The sequence below is a fragment of the Manis pentadactyla genome, chromosome 3 (genome assembly GCF_030020395.1).
Source record: "Manis pentadactyla isolate mManPen7 chromosome 3, mManPen7.hap1, whole genome shotgun sequence".
NCBI classification, from domain to species: domain Eukaryota; kingdom Metazoa; phylum Chordata; class Mammalia; order Pholidota; family Manidae; genus Manis; species Manis pentadactyla.
The window spans coordinates 15,670,183-15,689,741 of record NC_080021.1 but is presented as its reverse complement, the minus strand read 5'-3'; the positions used below and the strand labels follow the sequence as shown (position 1 = coordinate 15,689,741).

The window sequence follows — 19,559 nt, the reverse complement described above, 5'->3', positions numbered from 1 at the left end:
TATTGTGGATTACAAGAGTACTTTTATTTTTATGCCCAAAATATTTCCTTTACATTAAATAGAGGTTTCAAACTCATGACCTTCAGGATGATGTATTGTTTGGACTACACACTCTGAGAAAGTATCTGACAAACATCTAGATTTCTTACTTTTCTTTGAAAACCTGGGCTGGCACTTTCGCATGGCCACAGTCATCTGGAGCTGTGTGGCAGCTTCCTCTCCCTGGGCCTGACTTTTTCTCTCTTAAAAGCAGTATTAAATTCCCATTATGTAAGTATGATATCTGCTAAGTCTACTTCTCAGTAGTTTCTATCATTTTAAAATTAAAATGCTGTAAAGACCAATAATCTATAAGCTGTTTTTAAAATTTTGTGTTAAAAATCTATGTGTATGTGCCAAATTGGATTCCCCAAAATTCATATGTGAAGTCCTAATCCCCAGTACCTCAGTGTGACTGTATGTAGAGATACAGGGCCTTTAAAGAGGTGTTTAAGGTAAAAATGAAATCATTGGGACGGGCCCTAATCCAATATGATTGTTGTCCTTGTAAGAAGAGGAAATTAGGACATAGGCACATTCAGAAGAAAGACCCTGTGATGACACAGGGGGAAGCCAGCCATCTACAGGCCAAAGTTTGAGGCCTCAGAAGAAACCAGCCCTGATGACACCTTGGTTTCAGATTTCTAGTCTCCAGATGTGTGAGGAAATAATTTCTGTCATTAAAGCCACCTAGTCTGTGGCACTTTGTTATGACAGGCATAACGAATTAATACAGTGTTTTTTAATTTTAATTCACTGAGATTTTAAGTCCTGTGTCTAGGAACTTTATCCTTAGGAAAGGGATGGATTGGCATCTGCTAAATTCCTTCTTCCCACTTCGAATTTCTTTAAGGGATTTTTAAATTTGACCTAGGAAAAGATGGCCATCCTTACTTTTTCAGCCTAGATAACACTTATGATCCAGTACCTAAAGAATGACTTTTTCCTTCCCCTTTTAAAATTATGTATTTCTGTTGAATATACAAAGCAAAAAATCATTAAAATATAATTAATCCCCATTTATTGCATAGATTTAAACGTAGTGGGTTTAATGTCCTCCAGACTTTTGTTTTGGTAGCTAGAGTACATTAAGTTCTCTTTGCAGTGGGTAGCTATGCTCACTGCAGCTTCAGATTTCCAGAGGAGCTACTTACTACAGTGAGTTTATGTGCTTTACAGCTGTTCCTTTGAGGTCTGGCTGTCGGGGGAGAAAGTACTATGAACCACTAAATTTGGTTTATTCAGGTTTTCCTAATGATACTTCAGGTTGCCATGTTGTCAACTTCAAAATATCTGTTCTCTCCACCCCTCACCTTAACTTCCCAGCATTAGTGCAGTTGAGCCAGGAAAATTATGTATGTAGAGTGGGTTAGAGACCTTGTTGGAAAAGAACTTTTGCGTTTACTGATCATGTGCTCAGATGAGACCTCTCCTGATCACCCCATACTAAATAATTTCAGACTCATTAAAGACCTTGAGAAGATTTATCTGTATGCCTGCCTGTGACATTACCATTAATATCTCAGGTAGCTGCAAGTTAATTTTATTTTATAAATTCAGAAAGACTGAAATTCTCTTGTAAAAACTCATAATTTATTTTCTGTATCTATTCTGAACTATTCATGCTACAATCTTGAACTTGTTTCATCTTGTTCTGGCCTTGTAGAGGTAGAGGATAGCTAGTCACCATGTATAATAGCTCTTACTCTTGAGCTCATTTCCTCATTTTATTAGAGGAAAGGCATTATTAAATTGCCTTTCTACCTTCTCTTTTCCAAACTGAACTTTATTGGTTCTTTAGCCTTACAGGACTTATTTAAAATTTGTAATTACATATAAGACTTATCATTAAAGCCTCTCCATATTTTTCACAACTTTGTTTGATGGTGGATTCAGCATTAGTTGATTACCATCAATATATAATGAGAAGGCAGTCAGTTCCTACACATTGTACCATAAATATAAATTTGAGTATTTTGGTTTCATGCTTAATTTTTATTTTCCATTTAGCTAATTAAAATGCCTAACAACTAAGCAAAAGAAGATCACGTATTTCTTTTCTCCATGACAAAGGATAATCAAAGCAGATAAATTACACAATCTTTTGACTTCACATGCATTGCTACTCAGATTCAGAGATCAGAAATATATCCAGCTGACTAGAACCAAAACCAAGAATTTTCTTTATCTACCTTGTAGTCTTAGCATTGCCTCTAATTAACTGGATTACTATAGACAAGTCATTTAACTTCTTTGTATATCATTTTATTCATTTATGAAAATGAGGAGTGCGGAGCTCAAGATTACATGATCTCTAAGTTATCTTCCAGCTCAGAAATTGTGCTGTGTGTACTCTTCTAATGATAACAACAGTCAATAAGTTACAAGTTTTAGTGGTAAGTATATTTGAAATCTAGTAAGATTGATTCATTTGAAATATATTAAGTACTACTCCTAATGTGTCAGGTGCTGGCAACACTGATAAATCAGACACCTTTGAAAGACTTTAGATTTTATTAGAGGAAAGAGACATAGAATATAAAAATAAATGCAGTTAATATTACTGGTGCTGTGGTAGGAGTGTGGCTGAGGCCTGCTGGGGCCTGAGGGAGAGGTTGGTGAATTTTTTTGACGGCCAGAGCACCAGGAAAAGGCCAGTGATTCAGTGGGCCCGTTATGAAGCCCTGCAGAAGAGCAGTTACAGTGAAGTTCTGAGGCCAGCAGCGTCACTAGTGGCAAAAGTTTGAGGATAAGGAAATAGCAGTAGTGGATACAGATGTTTTTTTTTCAAAGGAGCTGGACTGTAAGGAGAAAGTAACTGAGGGGATTATAAGAGGCTGATTTTAAATATGGAAGTAAAGGGCAAAATTAAACATTTTAGGGGTAAGAGCCTCTAGAGAGGAAAAGAGTGTTCTGAAAATGAAGAAGATGAAATTAAGAATGAACTTAAAAACCTGGTTGAGGGTGGACAGAAAAACAGAAAGATGGATAGATATGTGATAAAACAGCAAAACATTATTGTGGGATCGAGGAGCTAGATGAATGGTAAAATACAATTCTTTCAACTCTTCTACATGTTTCATTTTATAATAAAATATTGATAGGAAGAAAAGGAATATGGGCTGTGAGTTTAATCTTGAACAGAGTAGGGGGCACTTGTTCCTTCTTGTGGCAGCAGATGGTAAAGCTCAAGATTCAAGTCAACCTCTTGTGAAATAAGAGCCACTCTCACCTGCCAGAGAAGAGGAGCATGTTGAGAGACAGATGGGGACAGGAGAGGGACTGCTGGGTAAAGAGCAGAAGCTGCAGTGCTCACGTTAGAGGACACGGAATTGTGCTGGTGTGAGATGGTTCCCCCATAGTTACCAGGAGACAGCAAATTAGGAGGACCTTGAAGAGTGGCTTAAGGAATTGATGAGCAGATGGGGTGAATTTGAGTGGATTCCCTCCACTCTTTCCCTACAGTTTGTTCTGCAACTAGTCCCGACCTCTCTGGTTCACTGTTGGCGAGTTTGTGTTTTCTACCTCATGGTATTTTCACTTGAATGAATTGAGATAAAAGTAATGTTACAGAACTATGTGATTGTTAACACTTAACTAAGATAATGTTGTTATCTTCCTCAGGTGAAAGAAGAACGTCCAGAAAAAATACCAGATCTAAAATTATTAGTGGAGAAGAAATTTTTGGCTTTACAGAATAAGAATTCAGATGCAGACTTCCAAAACAATGAAAAATTTGTACAGTTTAAACAACAGCTGAAAGAACTAAAGAATCAGTGTAAGTCAGCATGCTTTGCTTTGGTTTGGCTCTTTGAAATTAGGGAACTGATCTGAAAAACAATCTCAGCTGATTTAAAAATGTTTGCTTATCTGCTTGGCTTTGATCCTCTTTCTAAATTGCTTTTTATTGTTGTTGCAATTCTGTATTTTGTCTAACTTTTGTTTCATATCAGCCTGTGTGTTTCTGAAAGCCAACAGTTTCCACAAAGTGCTAAGAAAATGCCCCAGTAGCTAGAGAAAGTTACAATGCATTGCCCCACCACTGGGGAGGGGAGTTGGGAACTATACCTAATTGAAATAGCAGCAGTGTTTTCCAGATGTTAAACTACTGTGCCATGCTTTAAAACAACCACATTTTGATTATAGTTTTGCTGCTTTGGAGTAGCATGTTTTCTCCGACTATTTTTTCCTTCTCAAATACGGCCCTAAACCCTCTTGATCCCTTCTGTCTTTGTGACAGCACAAATTCCATGTGATTTTAAATCTGTTGCCTTCCCAACAAACTTTATTATAACCAGGGTTTTAAACGCACATAATTTTGATTTAAAAATCAGAGTGGGAAAAATTATTTATTATGCAAAAACATTTTCATAGGCAGTATTTTACAGTAGGTATAGAAATGTATCTTTTCCACACAAGGAAATCCATCCATCCTTTTCTTTTTCATATAATCCACCTAACAGTTTTATATAATTTGATTGTTCTTGCATTAACATCAATTGTGGTTATTTGTTGTGCTGTTTTATTCCTTAAAGAATTCAATAGTAAAGGAAATAACTTTTTTCAAACTTTAGTTTCACATCTCCTTCATGTGCAAACACATGGAATAAGAATGTTGTATTATATGGTATATAAATTTACTTCATGTCCTTATTTGTAGTTATTTAAGGATTCATATTTTGAAATAGGCTTTCTTTTAAATATAAGCATTTTCTTTAAATTGATGCTGAGATCTCCAAAAATGACTGAGGAAGCAACTTTACTTTTGTCTATTTTACAAGTAACTTAAGTTTCACAATTTGGAATGTTTTGCAATCGTAGTGAGACTTTTGCTTTTACTGTAGATTTAAACAGTAAGCATTTCCCCCCACATCTTAAGTCTGTTTTCTGTTCTTCATTGAACATCACAGCTACCAAAATCCTTCTAGTATAATAGGCACTGTTCCCCCAAACAGGTAATCACCTCCCCAATCGGAAATAATGATTTGCTAGTGTCTTTCTGATCTTAACGATGCTAGTGAATTTCAGTTTTGGTGTTGGTCAGAAGAGCCAGATGTACTTTATTTTTCTACTTGGAGCCAGTAATCACAAATTATTATGCAGATTTAGCATCTGATCATAGTTCTTGGTTTTTTAGACATTTTATAAGACTGATCAAAGGATAAATGCCCCAAAATATAAATCTTTTCCTTCTTTGTTATTGTTTACAAAGTCAATATTCCAAAAAAGAAAACTATGAAGATTTTTACAATTGTATACTCATGAGAAACACTTTCTAAGTTAGAATTTATCATTCAGTAAGATGATAAAGGTTGGAATTGTGATTATTGTTGCCTTAATTCTCCCTAAAATGGAGCTGAGTTCCCCCAGGCCAGCAGTACCATTTGGATAGACAGTCAAACCTTATGACAAAATCAATTTATATTGAAAGAAATGCTTCCTTATGTAAGGTTCCCTGTTTGAGAAACACTGGAATCAAGATAACTTTCCCTTTTATTTCTCCTAAAATATTCTTTAGCAAAGGTTTTAAATCTCAAATGACAGAACAAGCAAAATATTAATACTCTTAAAATGCTAAGATATGTATAATTTACTTGCAAAATGTAATTTTTAGTGCATTATTATTAGCACTAAATTTGCAGCATGTCTAGTGGATTTTAATTCTTTGGATACAGTGTTTATGTTAGGATGCCGATTAGCTCCCACAATTTTCGTGGAGCCATGTCAGAAGCACTTTAATTTATAAAGTGAATCTGTTTTGAGATATGTTCTGATGGCAAAGAATTATAATAATAATTTTTTTTTTTAAAGATTAGAAAATACAAGCCAGGGAGAGATACTTGCTTCAAGTTGCCTATTTTGGCAAAGTAGAGGCTGAAGTGTTTTTATGGTCTGCACGTATCTGAAAGGTTCTTTGATGAAAATAATCATAATGTTCTCACCAAATTTATTATATAAGAACGTAAATTGCATGGGATTAAAGTTTTACCAAATCAGGGTCTAATCAAAGAATGCCAGGAAGCTCTTAGGTGAGTAAAAGTCAAGGTAGAGATTGAAATCTGGTGGTCTGCCTGGTGGGTCAGCCTGAGGAAGTACCCTGCATATGGCCTGAGAACACTTTGTGCAGCAGGAGTAAGTCAGCCCAGCTTCATCTGCAGCGGGTTCTCAAACTGTCTGGTCTCAAGATCCCTTTATATTCTCAAAATCTACTGGGGTCTCTTAGAGACCTTTTGTTTGCATGGGTTATAAGGTATTGACATTTATTATAATTAAAAATCAAAACAAGCATTTAAAAAATATTAATCCATTTTAAAAATCAATAAGAAACACATTACAGGTTAACATAAAGAAATGTAACTGTATTTTCCAAACAAAGAAAAATCAGTGAGGAGAATGACATTGTTTTACAGTTTTGCAAATCTCTTCAACTTCTGGCTTAACAGAAGACAGCCAGATCCTCATATGTGCTTCTCTACTCAGTCCGTGTGGTCCATTGTTTTGTTTGAGGCATACAAAGAAAATCTGGCCTACACATAGGTAGCTGGACTTGCTGACAGGATCTTGCAGGCCACCCAAAGTTCACACTTTGAGAGTCACAGATCGGGGCCTGTGGGCCAAGTCCATCCTGCCTCATGCTTTTCTGTGGCCCACAAGCTATGAAGGGATTTTTACAATTTTAAATTGTTGAGGAAAAAGTCAAGAGAAGAAAAATATTTTGTGACATGTGAAAATTATATAAAATTCAGATTTCAGTGTCCATAAATAAAGTTTTCTTGGAATAAAGACTCAGCTCATTTGTTTATATTTTGTCTATGGTTGCTTTCACTATAATGGCAGAGTCGAGTTGGTGCATCAGAGACCAGCTGGCCTTAAAGCTTATAATAATTATTCTCTGGCTTTTTACAGGAAAAGTGTACTGACCTTTGGTCCAAGCCATAATCAGAAACAAGGGGAGTTGTTGTTTTTTTTTTAACTTTAGATTTTTCCATAAATATAATATATTTATCTCAGATACATTCAGAACACTTTGAGTGCCTACTGTGTATTAATCACTGCAGTTGGTGCTCTGAGATGAATAAAAGGCAGAGTCCCTGTACTTGGGAGAAGATGATACATACAAACATGAAATAATATGAGAGACATTGATGACAAATATTGAATCAGAAGCAAAGAAAAAAAAATGCCAGAAACAAACGTTACACAATGTGGACCTAAATGAAGAGAGTCAAAATAGGAATGCAGGACTTAATGTGTGGCTAATATTTCCAGTCAACTGGTTGAGACTGTGTGGAGCTGTATGTTCAAAAAGATTCTGAGACTGGGTTCAGGCCTAGCAGAAAAGAGTGTGCTTGGAACATTATAGTAGGGAAGAGGAGGGGCAGTACAGATATCTGGTATCTACCATCCCCAAAATACAAACATAATAGATACTCTACTACTCTTTGTAAAGATACGGTTACTCTAAAAGTAACATAATTTAGTTGTGCACATTAATTTCCATCAGTAGTTTTATATGCCTTGTGGATATTACCAGGCACTCTATCCAACTTCTTTGAACCATTTGCTAATATCTAGTCTAAATCATAATCAAAAACAAGAGCCATTTTTTGTTTTTGTTTTAACTTTAGGTTTTGCTATAAATACCATACCTGGGGACCCAGTATCCTGTATATTAGAGATATATTTGTCTGCCCCAACTTTTTAGGATTAACCAAGAGTAAGTGAGATAGTGGATCTTTGCAAACTCTAAAAGCTTACTTTAGATTTAATTATTATTGAGAAAGAACCTGTGCAGTATAGTGGACAGTATGTGAGCTTAACCACCAGATCTGAGTTTGAGTCACTTAATATGTAGTCTGGTTGCATGCCACTGTTTTTCTTAGTTCTTATTCTTGGAGTTATACAAATCAAGATTGAATGAAGATAATTCTTAGAATTGCTGGCAGTGATAACTGAGTTAGGGAGTAATTTCAGGGAAAGGAATTCTGGCGATCATGTTCTTACTAACCCAAGTTGTGAAACCAATTATATGATTTGGTTTAAGTTGCATATAACCAGACTTCTTTAGATGAAATTAATTTAATTTCTTTAAACAATATGTTTAGGTAATTTTCACTCTTCCTTACCTCTTTTACTCAAACTGTCTCCACTATTATAACCCATGGTTTCCTGCAATTTTAACATCAGGAGAACTTAATTAGAATGTAGGGGTACTTCTGTGTAGATACTTTCTCAAGTCATCAAGCAGTTTTCTAGTGTGCTTTATTCATGTACCTATTACATATCTAGTGGGCATCAGAAGTTTTACTGTAGGTCAGCAAGGCAAAAATTGGGGGCATTAGATAATAATTTGATATTTAGAAGCCTTCAAAATACAAGGTCTTCGCTTTGTGGTCAAAAACAGAATTGACTGTGTGAATCTAAGTATTAAAATTATCTGATATGAAGTATAGTTTTGTTGGTACATTAAAATACAAAAATAAATGAGAGCATTTCTGATTTTTAATGTAGATTTCTTAATCTGAAGATGTTCACCACAGATGTAGACAGTATATTTAGGTCATATATGAGATATGCAGCATATAAGATATGGAGATAATGGAATCCATGAGTGAAACTTAAAAATTATTTCTAGTGACAGACATAGGAATATACTATTGTAATCATAATTATTATATGGACTCAGAGATTAACTTTGTTCCTTCATTGTAAGCACACCCAATCTAGATCTCAAAACTGGTACAATAGGGCGTGGCCATTCACTTGACAAAAGATTCACTCAAAATGCCATTAAATAGTGAGGTCCTCAGGAACATTAGAATACCCTCACGTCACTGCTCCTAGTGGGCTGCTTTTCCCTTTCCTTCAGCATCTGCTCAGACCATCGTGTAGTTCCAGGAAGTTAGGGGCTTTTATGTTTTGCTTACTGCTGTGTTCCTTAAACTCCAGCGTGAAGTCTACACGCACAGTATGTAAAGCACAGGCCCTTGGTTGGAAGGAGAATCTTGAGGGAAACCACCATACACTTGTGAGCTTATGCCCTAAGTAGGGAGACACCTGCCCTCTTGCCTGTCTGTTGTGGCTGTGAGTGGGTGTGGTTCTTTTGTCAAGCTTTCAGGTTCTTTTGGAAAATCCAGAGATCTAGGTGATTATGTTTCCATTACTAGGTTTTTTTAAAACACTGTGAACAAAGCTATTAATTTGTGACCTGTGGCTTCCCCATCTCATAATACCATTTTTCGGTGACTTGGTTGGCACTCAGAAGAAGGACATCAGCATTAATTTGGCCAACTGACAGAAAACTACGATTTCTTCAGAGAAAATGGTGGCTTTGTTTTCAAGATACTCCAAACTAAGGCCAGAATGTGCATGAAATGCATTTAGGAATATATAGTAGAAGCTTAGTGGGTGCTGTTGCAAAGAGGTGGACATTTCATGGAGACAGGACAGGTCTGCCAGCTCCTGGCCCACATGAAGGTAAACAGGGGGCCATAGGGAAGAATAGCTCCTTTGAAGGCTGGAAAGGCATGTGTGAGTTTTGAAACCTGCAAGGAAAGAAATGAGAAAGAAACACAAGTGGTGCCAAGAGGGAAAATGTTTGGCTCTGCCTAAAAATATGTTGAGTGCGTTTAAACTGGGCAAAGTGATGGCTAAACTCACTTAATCCTGATACTCCTCAACACATAAATCTCTTTGTCATAAGGTAACTGTCTATCCAAACAGTGTGTTCCTTGGCCTGCAATTAACTAAAGCCCAAGACCCTTTAAGGCTGGAATAATTTCTTCTTCATCTCTGTGTTCCTTTTATTCCACACATAATCAGGACTCAGTTAATATTTATAGAACAGAATTACTCAACTAGAAAAAGAGGGTTAGAACCTAGTTAAGGCAGTCTGATGATAGAACTCCTTTCCCTCCAATAATATATTATCAGTAAAGAAGAGAATAAGGGGGAAAGAAAATTAGCTAGGATTAGGATCTAAAATCAGCAAAAGTTAACAATTTATCTTTGAAAAATCAGTTTGTCTTTGAAAAACAGTTATCTTTGAAAAATCCCTGCATTGCTCAAAAAAGTCAACATACATGATTTTGTGTATATAACCTTTTACTTTTTGGTGCAAATATGTAGTGTACATAGTAAGATACAGTTTTTAACATCCTAGTATCATTATGACCAGGAATTAAGTGAATGTGGCTCACTCTAAGTGTGACTGCTAGGAACATTTAAGCAACTTTATAAAAACTTAAGTTTGCTGGCTCTCCTGTAGACAGTTTTGTCATCTCTGTGACCCTCAGTTGAACTTCATTTCTTTCCTGATGATGTTGGTAAACCCATCACTGTTCACTTGCTGGATGACCGTGAATTGTTGGTAAATGCTAAAAATCGTAAGTTGCACAGTAGAGATTGAGGTTGACTTTTTCAGGCTGGATTATATCCCTGGCCTGGGGTCTCATGCTCACTGAGTGAGATTTCTGCCTTATGCAGATTTTTAATTTTTTTTCTGTTTCTTAATACCCAGCTGCTTTCTTTGTGTTTTCCCCACCGTGAGGTTTCTCTTCCCATACATGTTTACTCATCAGTGAAGCTAAATGGTACCATTCCCATCTTAATGATGAAGTAGGTTCAGAGAGGTTAGGTGACATTCCCAAGGTTACAAAGCTAATAAACAGTGGAACTAAAGGATAGGAGATACCAGGGATAGAGCAGGAGCATTAGGGAGAGCTATCTTCTTTCTTCTGTTTCATAAAGTTGTTACTTTCCAGGAATTCTGGCAAAGTTGGAGTACCAGGTAAGTAATTAATAAGTGAAGAAAAAAAGAAAACAAAGATTAATTCCAATTAGATTGATCTTATCATAGTGGAGTTTCAAGGCATTAAGTGATCAAGGAGTTTATGAGTGAGAACTTAGCTTTTCCACATGCCTTTTATATTAAGCAGTAGAGACCCCATCTGTTCTGCCTTCCTCTAAAGTTTGCCCTGGTTCTTTTGAAAATAGTAATAATAAAAGTAATAGCCAGGTTTTGTACAGTACCTACTATATATGATACTTAATAAATGTGTGTTGAATTCCTTACGGGCATACAACCCTACAGGATAACTATACCCATTTTATGGATTAGGAAATATGCAAAGAGAGGTAATATAATTTCCCTAAAATCGTAAGTGCTGAAATTAAGACTTAAGTTTGGGTGACACCAAAGCTCGTATTCTTTCTTCTATATAGTAAAGCACCAACTCTAGAAAGGACTACCATGTGGCTTTCTTGTCTCTCAGTTCAAGCATTTTATTCTTCTCTTGAAAAATTAGTTTGTCCTAGGACTCCTGAGAGTAAATAATTTGTTTGGGTCTCCCAGATCCTAGATCTGCATTGATGTCCTCTATTATTTGGGGAATCTACTTCATCTAGCTGAGAGAGAATCTCTTTGCTTTTTGGAATCTGAATCATTTCCATTTAGAGATCAGGGAGTAGGAATCATATCAGACATAATAGTTTATCTATGAGTGCTTCCTATTGACTTCAAAGTAGTTCCTAGAGAAACATTAGTTGAAATGAGGCTCATAAAAGGTAAGTGGTTTACTCAAGGTCACAAAGAAGGTTATAGAGTGAGATTCAAAAATGGTCTTCCTTTACCGGATACCATGGTCTTGGCAGTGCATTCAGTAAATAGTACCCAAGAATGCCATTTCCAGTGTGAACTGTTGCTATGTTATGGCAAAGAAGAGTAGAATATTTATTGCACTAAAGTTTAGAACAAATTCCATGAAATTTATTTCAAGCATAACAGCAATAATCCCACATGCATACCTCATCTCTCTTAATCCTTGCGACATCCACGTGCAGGAGAAGGATGCATGGAAAGTGCAGCTTCTGTTTTTAGCAGACTGGATCCTGGAGGTGACATATCTACCCAGTGTCTCACAGCCAGGAGGTCACAAGGATAACAAATGTGTTCCCAAGGAAAAGGGAAGCTTTAGAATGAGAGATGGCTGTAATTAAAGTTATTAGGAAAGAAAGGTTCAGTTATCAAGGAAGAAATGAGTCAGCAGCAAGTTTAAACCCAAACTGAACTATGGGTGTTTCTCTCATGGTAGCTTATTTTGAGAGAGTATGATGCCATCCATACTCAGAAAGCAATCTGAACCTAGAATAGGAAGACCAAATCCTAAATATTCTGGGGACAGTGCACATCATACTTAAGAAAATAATTGTCTTGTCAAATCATTAATTCCTGAGGTTGGAATGATCTAAGTTTTGTAATTGTTAGATGTATATAACGGGTACCACTTGTAGTGGATACCTTCCTCCATTTCCGGCACCTAGCAACCACTGTTTTGTTTTTTTCTCCATGCAGCTTTAACTTTTCCACAATGTGGCATACATGGAATCATACAGTATCTAGCTTTTTAAGTGGCTTCTTTCACTGAGTAGAATGCATTTGAGATTCATCCGTAGCATTGCTGTTACCAGCCGTTTGTTGCATTGTATTTCTGAGTAGTATTCCCTTGTATGGATGTTCCATAGTTTATTTATCATAAGTCACCTTTTGTAGGATATTCCAGTTGTTTCCAGCTTGGGGATAAAGCTGTTATAAACATTCGTGTACACGTTTTTATGTGAATATAACATTTAATTTCTCTTGGGTAAGTATCCAGGTATGGGATTGCTGGCTAATAAGGTAAGCATATTTGAATTTAGAAGAACTGACAGGCTGTTCTCCATTGTGGTGTACCATTCTTCATCCCCATCAGCAATGTATGAGCATTGTGCTTGCCATGCACGCTCGCCAGCACTTGGGTTATTTTGGTTTTGTTTTGAATCTTATCTGTTTTAGTAAGTACTTAGTGATATCTTACTGTGGATTTAATTTACATTTTTCTAATGACCAGTGATGTTGAGCATGAAGTTCCTTTTTTATATTTAAAATTATCGTATAATGTTCATGTTTTCCAATTAGTGTATCTGGTCAGCAGCGGTTCCCACACCAGCAGCAGCACAGCACCTGGAAGCTTCTTAGGCACCAGGACCTGCTGAAGCCGAAACTCTGGGAGTAGGGGTTGAGTTTTATCAGCCCCTCCAAGTGATTCTCCTGTGCACCAAAATCTGAGAACCATTGACTTATGGTAGTGTCATTCACCCATCACTGGGTATCAGTATCAGATATGAACCTTAAAAATAAAATCAGAGTTTGGTCCCTATCCCCAGAGATTCAGGTTTCACTGGGTCTGGTGGGGCTCTGGGCCTTTTTTTTAAAGTTCTCCAGGTAATGCTTAGGTACAAGGGTTGAAAATAATCTGCTAAAGGTTATTTAGCTAGGCACTCTAGAGAATGCAAATCTGGTTTGCAATTCCAGATCTCTTGCAGCTTATTACCTAAAAGTGAGGATCTGTGTGTACATAGCATAGTTGTGGGCATATGTAAGTTACTCAGTAATTATTTAATGAATTAGATTGTATTTTATCTCCTGGGTTTGAGTATAAACTAACTTTATTATTCTATATCTGAGAGGTTCATTTTTATATCCCATCTTATACTTAACGTTCATTCATTCAGCAAGTGTTTATTGACTGTGCTGGGAATACAACAGTGAACAAAATAGGCAAGTTCCTGTGTTCATGGCACCTAGTTAGCTTCTACTTTATCTTATTTAGATGGAAGTGAGTGCATCTCTTACTAAGTCTAAAACAAAGGTATCCACCTATAAGCATAAATGATAGCCTTAATAATCATATTTGTGTATTTGTTGTATTCAAATACTTTCCTTCAGAGTTATTTGCCTTGTATTTGTTAAAAAGTATATATTAGTCATGAAGTTGTTTTCTAGATAACTTTTTATGTTTACTTATTTAATTATTTAGATATATTGATAATAGTATTTAGGGGGCAGAGACTGTCCAACCCATGGAAAGAGCGTGGAGTTTGGAATTAGAAAGCATAAATTCAGATTCTAGCTCAGCCAAGTAATAGTTGTATTTTTAAAGTTACTAATGGTTGGCATAAATGCTCAAGTGCAAGGAAGCAAGCCAGAGTGTTATAGTCATTTTGCTAAAGGATCACAAGATTTTAATGAAGGAAGTAGAAAGTATTGCTAGACTATCAAGTAGTTAAGGATGTTCTGTCATTGACAAGAGTGTGAAAAAATTAATGTTGTTAGGAACGAATCACTTTTCAACACAATATTGGTTTTGGCAACCTTTTCTTGATAGGGAAGCAGAGTCAAAAACAGCACTATTCTCATAATGAGCCATCCTGTGTCTAGTGAAATGTACTTATAATGAGCAGATACAATGGAGCTGCAGCTGTCACTAGATGCTGTATGGCCTTTAATATATTAGGGATTCTCTTACAGATGTGCATTATATTTAACTGGGGAGAATCAGCTCTGCAGTTTGCACCTACCTATTTAGTTAGCTTTTCTTTTAATCACCTAATAACATTTCAAATTATATATTGTTAGTGAACACACACCTCCTATAAGCAGAGCATTGTGCTAGGCACAAGGAACAGAGGCAGGTAATTAATGTGTTGGGAATGAGAGAAAAAGGACACTGGTCTCTTGAGATTGCAGGGTCCTAGAACTTGACATGCAAAATTTGAAGAGTGGGGGTTGGCATGGGGGGAGGAGGCATAGATAAAAGGTGCTGAGTAGAGTTTTAATGGAGTAAAATAAAGGTAGTTAATTTTTTTAGATAAAATAGTAAAGGTTTCGGAGTTAGATAAATGAGTCAATTTTCTTTACTGTGGGATTCCTTTGTCTTCATTTTGCAACTTGCAACTAGTTAGAAAGTCAGTCAGTTCAGTGAGAGCAGGCACTTGTCTGCCTTGATAGATACTGTCTGTGGTGCCTAGAACAGCATGGGACCAGTGCTTCACATGTATTTGGGGAATGAATGAAAGACTTCAAAATGGGATTAAAACTTAGTCCATGGAACCTTTTTTCTCCTGGGACAAATATTCCGTGGCAGCTGTTTCGACACCCAGTAATCCTGGGAGTGAGGTGGTAGGTCGGATAAGGCATTGCATCCCTTTTCACCAAGGCTCCTTTAGCAGACCTGGGCAGCAGTCTTGCTCTCAGGATGAAGTGTGACTGCCGGTTGGCTAGAGGTGTTCCCAGATTTACTGACTACTCTCCTTTCCCAGTTTGACCATTGGGTGCTTACCAATGGAAAGTACTTCCTTCCTCTTTAGTAAGGGGGACACTATTCTTTGACTTCATTTCAGTTGCGTAAAGCAGAAAGCATACAAGTTATACTCTAGGACTTTGAATCTTTCTCCCAACCATCGGCCTTCGTGACCCCCGTCTCTCCTGTTAGGTGGTAGCATGAGATATCCCCCCTACACAGTGTATTAGGTTGACAGTGCTTCTTAGATTTGATGGCATCGTGGAGTCAAGAATACAGTACCAGCTTATTTAGGTAATATTTTCTTTTTACTTCAGACTACAGTGATTTTTATCTTAAATTTATCCAAAGCAAAAAATTATTCCTACCAAGAGGTTAATAGGAATTATCAGCCACTGAACAAGATGTGCTATCTGGGCCTATCCTAAAAACCTCTGCCAATCCCCTCTTAATTTCCTTGTGCTCCCACTGCTGAGGCTGCTCCATTTCAGCCTCCTCCATGTTCCCTGCTCCTGACTTGCTGCCTGCCAGTTTCTGCCGCAGTGATTGATGGTTCTAAGGTATTAATCTGGTCATTGTCGTCTGCCACATGGCCCCCTGGCCCTCCTGGAATAAAGGCCCTCCTGGCACCAGGTTTCTTCTTTTACTTTCTCACTACTCTCCTTTCTAGCTCTTTGAGCCACACATTTGCAATTCCCAGAGAGTATTATGTTCTCTTTCACCTGCAGGTTTTACACTAGCTGATCTCTTTGTGGAATATTCTGTTTACTCCCTCTCTCTTTACTTGGTTAAGGCAAGTTCATCTTTCTGCCTTATCACAGATATCACTGATTTCAAGAAGTCTTTCCCAAGGTAGAGTCAGTACACATCTAGAATGTGGGACCTTTAAAGAAGTTTTAATGTGGAAAGTGGTTTAAAGTCTTCCTAATTTAACCACAGATTAGGAAGATTAGCAGGTAAGATTGTTTGGCAAGAAGAGGAATTTGAAGCAAAGTTTATGGTAGCTTTGAAATATGCTAATTATTTGTTTAAATAGTGTACAAAATGGAAGCCAATACAGAAGTGTCCAATTTATCATGTGATCTTGAACATGTATTAATACCACCCTTCAAAATAAAATATTCTGTATGCATGTGCTGCTTTTGGTGGTGGCACATGCTGGCACAGACATACTGAAATACTAACTTTCTCATCTTGACTGACTCCTTTGACTTGAATAACAAGTTCCCCTGTGACCCCACCTCTAAAAATAGAAAGTATGTTATTATGTTTTCAGAATTCCAAGCTTTGAGAACCTGTGAACTGTTCTTTGTTTTTGCTCTGATGGCCATTGGCCTGCAGTTGAATTCTGGTAATTGCATGGGCGGGAGATTGGAGGTCATGGTTGGACGAGAAGAGGAAGCCCCAAAGGAACAGAGGGTTGGGAGACGCATGTTAGAATTATAGGTTATAGATACCAACATTGTAGTTAATAGAATACACCAGCTGTATATGAGGATCAACCTTAAGCTTTGATAATACAATGATAATTTAAGATAGCTATAGTCAACTGAAAATCACATGCAGAAGGTGTGCCAAGATGTTTACAGTGTTTTCCTGGTAATTGTACTTTTAGGAATCAATTCTAATAAAATAGTCCAAAATGCGAATGCTTTACCTACAAAGATATTTCTCAGTGATATTCAGTAGGAAAATTTGAAAACAATCAAGAGATTTGTGAAAATCATTTATCAAAACAATGAAATGTTTAGAAAATGCTTTATCATATATTGTTAAATGTTAAGGCAATATAAATACTGTATATGTATTGTGATCCCCATTACCGGGTAAGGAAGTACTGTAAGCCATGAACAGAAGTAGGAAAAGGCGTAGGACCCAAGGACCAGCAGGTGATCCAGTCACATCATAAGTACATGGGAGATAAGATTAGAAGGGTAAGTTGGGGCTGAGTTACAGAGTTTTTTGTTGCTTTGAATAGTATAGTTTAATTAGTAAGTCATGGGGTACATTAAGTTTTTCATTAGGTGAACCATCTTGTTTAGACTTGAACCTTAACATGAGAGATCCAGATATGGTATTTATAGGATAAATTGAGATGGGAAGAGGTTTTGTTACAGTGGTCCAGTCAAGTACTGATGACATCCTGAATCATGTTGGGAAATAGGAAAAGAGAGAATTAGTACAAGAGGTATTGTGGAGGTAAAACTGTAGGAGTTGTCAACTTATTTAAAATAATAATAACAATAGACATAGCCAAATAAGGATTTGAAGATGGCACTCAAGTTCCTAGTTTGAGTAGATAAGGAAGAGGTGATGCCATTAAAAGAGGCAAGATGTCTCATGGAGGATCTGGTCTTTAAGTCATGTGGGAGGATAACTTTACTTAAAGTATATTATATTTAGGGTGCTGGGTTTTGGCATAGATCTTTACCAGATGGTTGGAAATGAGGAAGGCTTTGGTATAAAACCCCGGCTAATGAGAGGGAGATAAAGGCTTTCCACATGCTCCCAGAAGATGGTTGGAGTCATGGGAATAGATGACCCATGCAAGGGGAGAGTCCGAGAGTCAAGGAGAGGAAGAAAAGGAGGAGGCAGCAAGGAATGCCAGGGGCTGGAAGGAGGAGCAAAGGGGCTTATGGGTCAAAAACATTAAAGGGAGAAAGAGTTTTTCTTCTTAGCATCATTTTCCTATTTCAGTTGAATTTCCTATTAGCAGGGATGCACAAATTTCTCAGTCTGATTCTGAAAGCTATTCATTTTTTTCATGTCTCAAAATTCATTAACTGAATTTCATAATCTAATGAGATGGGAAAATGGAAATAGCTATTTGTTTTTTAATTTTCTGCATTTCTACTCCTTGTTGGTAGTATTGATTTGGAGTTTGTTTCACTGCTTATTTTGCCCCTCCCAGTTATAGGTATTTAAAGCAATGAAGACTAGAGGTGACACCTGACTTCCCCCATCCAATTTTGTAAGCAAGATACACATGGTGTAAAGAAAAAAAAAATCGTGGTGCATAAGGGGACAGTGATGAGGTGTACTAATTTATTAAATAATAGGTTTTTAAAAAAATCAACCAAAAATATTGTAAATACTATACTCTTTATTTAGAAATTTTGCTTTAATCATAATTAGATTTAAGATTATTTAAAAATAAATATTAAACATATAGGAATGACCTACATTGGCTGTCTAAAACTTCCGTGGAATAGAAATTAGTATCGTGGCACCATGTAAGTGTTCAGTTTTAAATTAAATGGTGATGACTTAGCTTTTGTTGTGTAACAAAGCACACCAAAACTTAGTGACTCAAAATAACTGTTATTGGGCTTGTGATCCCATGGATTGGCCGTTGGGACTGGATTTAGCTGGGTGATCCTTCTGCTGGGCCAGTTAGGCTCCCTGATCGGCTTGCAGCCTCTCCGTCTAGGACACCCTCAGTTGGGACAACGTGTCCGCACCCCAGGTGGTCTCATTCCCCAGGAGACTAGTTCAGATTTGTTCCCATTATGGCAGGAGGGAGATAAGAGCCTCGGGAGTGGAGGCAGATCTCCTGAGACCTCGGCTTGGAAACTGAACAGTGTAACTTTTGCCAGACTATTGGTCAAAGCAATCACAAGGCAGCCCAACTTCAAAGGGTGGGAGAATAGACTCTGCCTCTCGCTGAGAGGTGATAGCAAGTATTGTGGCCAGGTTTTCAGCCTACCAACCAGCTCTTATTTGTTTGTTCATTTTGAATACTCAAATACACTGGCTTTGTGTGTTTGTGTGTGTGTGTGTTACTAACCCGCAAAAGCAAGAGGTATTTGAAATGACCTCAACTTTTTGAGTCATTTGTTTGATCAGGGACATGTTCATTCAGATTTAAGTAAAACTAAACTACAATTGGTTTACTTACATAGTATTCGTTGAATATCTTCAAGTGGCTTATTGATGCCTGGCACTGGGCTAGGTATCTAGGAATACAGAAAAAAGAAATGTGGCTTTTTTTTTCTTTTGTATTCTTATAGGATGGACAACATTTATTCAAGACAACAAATATTTATTGTTAATGTGTCAAGCACTGGGCTTTAATCAAAGATAATGCCCAGATGGGTATGACTTAGTCCTCTTAGTGGAAAAGGGAACACTTAAAATTACTGCAGTTCAAAGAAAGATAAGTGCCATGAGAGAAATACAAGCAGAGTGCTATTGAATTAGAAAAAGATAGGGAGCAAATGAATCAGGATGTGTGATTCACATAATTAACACCTGAGAAGGGAGAGATCTTGGAAACCAGAGGGTGATGGCTTCATAGAGAAAATGAGTTTTGAACAAGACTTTGAAGAACAGGTAGAATTTGAATAGGTGGGGAGGTAGAATCCTAGTCAATTTAGTATTGAGTTGTGTTTTCCCAAGAAG

The 19,559-nt window shown here is 37.0% G+C and overlaps 1 protein-coding gene across 5 annotated transcripts in view; it reads left to right on the top strand.

Annotated features, from left to right (window-relative positions):
• The window catches only part of NSMCE2 (NSE2 (MMS21) homolog, SMC5-SMC6 complex SUMO ligase), a 208,962-nt gene that overhangs the window by 73,961 nt on the left and 115,442 nt on the right, over nucleotides 1-19,559 (top strand). For all 5 annotated transcript variants that reach the window (XR_008996168.1, XR_008996166.1, XR_008996167.1 and 2 more), the window contains exon 4: nucleotides 3,664-3,817. Coding sequence is in view for 2 of the 5 variants with exons in the window: in XM_057497746.1 (XP_057353729.1) it covers nucleotides 3,664-3,817 (154 nt within the window). In the remaining 3 variants the exon portion in view is untranslated. The remainder of the gene's footprint in view (nucleotides 1-3,663; nucleotides 3,818-19,559) is intronic.